General features: G+C 37.8%; 1 protein-coding gene across 1 annotated transcript; it reads right to left on the bottom strand.

Moving 5' to 3' along the window:
• Positions 1-2,252: 2,252 nt before the first annotated feature.
• Positions 2,253-3,322, bottom strand: MOS (MOS proto-oncogene, serine/threonine kinase). Its single transcript, XM_060771673.2, has one exon. The coding sequence runs from the start codon at positions 3,320-3,322 to the stop codon at positions 2,273-2,275; it is 1,050 nt and encodes a 349-aa protein (XP_060627656.2). The 3' UTR covers positions 2,253-2,272.
• Positions 3,323-4,959: the final 1,637 nt, after the last annotated feature.

Genomic DNA, 4,959 nt, shown 5'->3' with positions numbered 1-4,959 from the left:
GGGCTGTGTGGAAGGGCCCTTACTTTTCCAACTGCTTAAAAATGTCAAATTTCTTTCTCTTCCCTTCCTTTCCCCTCGGCTTGCTTCTATTGGTGCAAACTGAGGGGAGTGTACAGAAGTAGTTTGCACTTGCTTAATTTAGCAGAAGAGAAGAAATTATAAGGTAGAATCTTGCCCTTCTTCGTAGACTCAGGCAAACATATTCTTTCAGTTCTTGTGGGTTTTTTCGGGCTATATGGCCATGTTCTAGAGGCATTTCTCCTGACGTTTCGCCTGCATCTATGGCAGGCATCCTCAGAGGGGATGCTCACCTCACCCTCTGAGGATGCCTGCCATAGATGCAGGCGAAACGTCAGGAGAAATGCCTCTAGAACATGGCCATATAGCCCGAAAAAACCCACAAGAACTGAGTGATTCCGGCCATGAAAGCCTTCGACAATACATTAAACATATTCTTTGTTAATAACTTTTGCCATTTTAACCTCAGTATGTTATTAGGCTACATGTTTTCTTCTTTTCATCTGTGAAATGTTGGAGAGTACGTAGCTGTAGGATTTGAAAAACCATTGTTATGGAAGGCAACAATAAAAAAGAAAGATTTTGTAGCATCTTAAATTTACACAACAAAACTATCACAATGTATTTCAGTCTCCAGTTTCACCACCCATCCGACACCATGTACCAAAAATACAAAGCATACCCAAATTTCTCCACATCATAACTATCATGGCATGGCATCTTCTCAGATAATTTACATTTATGTTTGGCAAAGTAAAATTACGTAAGTCAAAATTAGATCAGCTTTTGTTAGATCCTAATTTTGACTTAGTAATTCTAATTTATGAACTGTAGTTTTCCAATTATTATGGAAAACAACAAAGTAAAATATTAGTATTGGCAGTATTAGTATACACAGTTGGGAATACACTTTCCCAGGAGAAGAAGAAAAACATTTGGTTTACAGATTTTTGAACTAATACTTCAGACAGAAGTGGCAATAGAAAACTAAAATGTTTTGTTCTATATTGGGAAAGTAGAAATTGGAAAAATGACTGAGTGCAATAAAGCAGCCTAATTTGATGCATATTAGACAATGTCAGCACCACTATGTTCACCAAGGTGTATAGGGCTGTAACAGGACTCTGAAGAAAGCCCTGTTAGGTTCAGTAAGCATACTCCTTCATAAGCATGTTTAGGCAGCCAGCCTTAGCTGTTTTAATTCACTAAATACAGCCTTATCCTTTTCAAAATGTTTCAAATTCCCACAAGACAGAAAAATAAAAATAAAAATTCACAAGCATGAGTAGCTTAGGAGAATAATTGTTCATTAATCTGTGAAAACAATCATGAGATAGTTAGACTTAAAAATGGATCCTGATATTTATGAACTAGAAATTGTTGCAAAACATTTGTATTTAGCAGCTAAAGCTTTGTTGCTTATTTTGACAGTCCAAATAATTCTAAAATTGAGAAAATCCTCTATTAAATGTACTATCTGCTTTTGGATGAGAGATCTAAGCTTTAAATCTTGTTAAGAATTATCTGCTTTTAGAAATCTGCTTTTTAAAAATGTATAAATATCTTTACCAGTTGCCAAACATCTATGGATGACTTAAAGAGTAGCTGTGTGCCTGTTTCTGTCCTTGAAAGTGGAGTTGCTCAGCAGTATCTAGAAAATGAGGATCTAATTTTTAACTCAGTTAACCAAATTTGGAGAGACAATAAGGGTAAATACCTTCTCTAGCCACTTCAAACTGTAATCAGATAGGCCTGATCTTAAGAAATTCCATGAGTATTAATGAGACCAGCTCCTCCACTGAATGTTCTGAGGACTAGAGCCCAAATTTAATATCTTAAACCAGGCATTCTCCCAACTGTGGCCCTCCAGCTGTTTGGATCTCCAACTCCCAGGATTCCTGACCATTGAGCAAGCTGGCTACGTCTTCTGGGAGCTGGAGGCCCAAATAGTTGGAGGGCTGGAGTTTGAGTATGCCTGTCTTAGAGATTAGGAGATCTGAATGCCTCCAGACTATGTAGATTGTTATAAGAATTGATAACATAATAAACTGCAAAAGGCTGTCATTTAACTCAGAAGAGCATTTTCACACCTACTACTAATATTTTGCGAAAAGTTTTATTTGTAGACAATTTGAAAACCAGTAACATTTTTTTAATTTGCTCTGAATCTTGAGAGGTCAGAGCAACAACACACTAGTTTAACTAAGAAAATTATCAACAATAAAAGTGGAGACACATACAAGACCGTAACGCTTTACACTTTTAGAGACAGAGCATGAATATTCTGGAGGAGAAGTTCTGCACTAGGACGTTTGGCAACATCAGATTTCCAGCAACTTTCAATTAACATTTCAAGCTGTTGTCCAGTGGCTGAACCTTTAAACACAGCTGCAGTTAGTGAAGGGCGCAAATTACAAGCTACTACAGAGTAGAGTACATACTGGCGTTCACCCAAATAAGGTTCTTGCTGTGTAACCATTTGCCAGAGTGTGATAGCAAAAGAGTAAATGTCTGCCTTAGGAGTGACTCTCTCACCTTTAAGGAGTTCAGGAGCACGATGGGTGTATGTCCCACCTTGTTGAGAAAGTAGTGGACTTGATGATTCAAGATCCTGTAGTTTTTGGGAGCATCCAAAGTCTCCAAGTTTGCAAATATTTTGTTCAGTGATGAATACATTAGCAGGTTTTAAATCCAAATGCACAATCATTTGTGAATGTAGAAAGATGAGACCTGCTACAATGTCACAAGAATAGCCTAATGCCTCAGTTATGCTCAAAGATACATGGCCAAATCCAAGCCCATCATCCTTACCCTTTTCTGTCTTGCAGTCAGTCCCATAGATAACGTGGTGTAGAGTACTGTTACCTACATATTCCATTATTATGGTACCCAAAGTGTCCTGATTAGCAGGGGCACATGTGCTAGCAGCTACAATCCGTACCACATTATTATGGTCAAGATGTGCCACATTTAATTCTGCCCAGAAACTCTGCCGTGATGCCAGACTGTTCTTACTGCTTTTCTTCACCTGCTTTACTGCTACTGTAGTTCCACGATAAATAGCCTTGTAGACTGAACCAAAGCCACCTGATCCCAGGGGGTGTAGCAAACACAACTGATCCCAGTCTATTGAACACCAAGCTAGACGAGTTGGTAGTCGGCGAATCCTGGGTGAAACACCTTCAACACAAAAAAACTTTTCACCTTTGGCTGGAAACACCAAGGGACTACTGCAGGGCCGTGCATTCACAGATGGAGAAAATTGTAGATGAAGAAGACGATTATGAGGAAGAGGAGATGGCATAATTATGGAGGAACAACCCTTGGCAAACAAAATAAGAAGCTTCTTTCTTTTTAAAAAAAGGATGCAGGACAATTAAGCAGTATTTCATGAGTTTGCTCTGTTTTGCTCCCAAATTTCTTTCATAGAACCTCTGCATCAAACTTACAGCCAACAAGCTCTGATTAGTTTCAGATGAGGATGATTTTAAGCACTACTGCCTACTAACTTTGGCCATTAAAGGGAACTGAGAGTTCAACCCTAATTCCCAAAACACTTACGGCATGGTCCTAAAAATGCTTAATTGGAAGTAAATTCCATTGACTTCTATAGGAATTATTCCTTCATAACTCTACTTTGGAAAAAGTTTTCTTATCACTTTGATATTAGATCTTTGTATAACTTTTCTTAGCTTCCTATAAATCTGAAAAAAGAAGCAGAAATGAAAGTGTGTCACTTCTTGTCCACCTTCTTTGTCATTAACAGTTGTAAAAAGGCAGAAATTCAGCAATCAATGATCTCTTAATGCAAGAGAAAAGTGTAACTGTTGAATTTCAGTGTGTTGCGTATCATGTTAAGGACAACTTTTTTTCAGAAAAATATCATAAAGGGCAGACCACCTTAATAGGTCCACCACACATACAGGGACAGATAACAGCTGTGATACTAACTTTGACAAGGGAATTATCTATCAATGACAACATTATTAACTACCTTTACCCACAGATCCATATGCTCAAATCTTAAAACAGCATCAGGGATGTGACCTGATGGATGTGTGTTTGGAGATCAATTGGGATATGACCATGTTTGTCATGAGTTTCTGAGCTGCACCTGACAAATTGGTGTTGGAGTCAGGTGACTCCAACATCAACTCCAAGCCCATTTCCACGAACTCAGCTAGTTAGTCTGATAGGCAGCTGGGTTGTACTAACAGAATCCCCTCTAGAGAAGAAAACTATGTGTTTTGGAAAGGACTGCAGATGCTAAACTGATAGTACATAATTGCCACTTTTAATGTAAAATGAATTTTATTGAATGATGGGCAAATTTATGATGTTAGAATGTGGCTGACTGACAAATATTTGGTTTACGGAAAACATTGGTACAAGGCTACTAAACACAATTCATCCTATGGATTTCTTGATGTGCACTTAATATTAACAAAGGAAGTCTAGTGCAAACTTTCTACACAAGGGGGCAACCTTGTCTTGTCTTGTATGTGACCTGTTGCAAGAATAAGTTTGAAAGGAACTACTTAAATGAGCTTTGTGATGTATTTAGTATTGTAGTGCATCTTTCCTCTTGAAAGTAAGAACAATATTTGTTTTCTATTTATACCCTGTTTCCAATGTATTCCAGAATATTCTATGCAAATCTAATCTCTGAAAGCAAATCAAGCAAGTCAACTTTTCTCCGATTGTATACCCCAAATTCTGTCATCTGTGCTCAGTAAACGGAAGTCTCAGTAAATGTGTCTTTATGTTGGGATTTGGAGATAGTGAAAGTAACAATTTATTTACTTGTCATGATATTAGAACCTGAGGCTAGACACCAATGCTGAAAAATTCTAGCCGGATAAAGTACATCTTTGCATAGTTGGGATGGGAATCATGTCTCTCTGCAGATATTTAATCTCCCAGCATCCCTAACTGGTAAAA

This window comes from Anolis sagrei, chromosome 4 (assembly GCF_037176765.1).
Source record: "Anolis sagrei isolate rAnoSag1 chromosome 4, rAnoSag1.mat, whole genome shotgun sequence".
NCBI lineage: Eukaryota > Metazoa > Chordata > Lepidosauria > Squamata > Dactyloidae > Anolis > Anolis sagrei.
This window is presented reverse-complemented; position numbering and strand designations above follow the sequence as displayed.

Bases quoted from the DNA above. Each gene is read 5' to 3' on its own strand.
- MOS (XM_060771673.2), bottom strand. From the start codon at position 3,322: ATGCCATCTCCTCTTCCTCATAATCGTCTTCTTCATCTACAATTTTCT.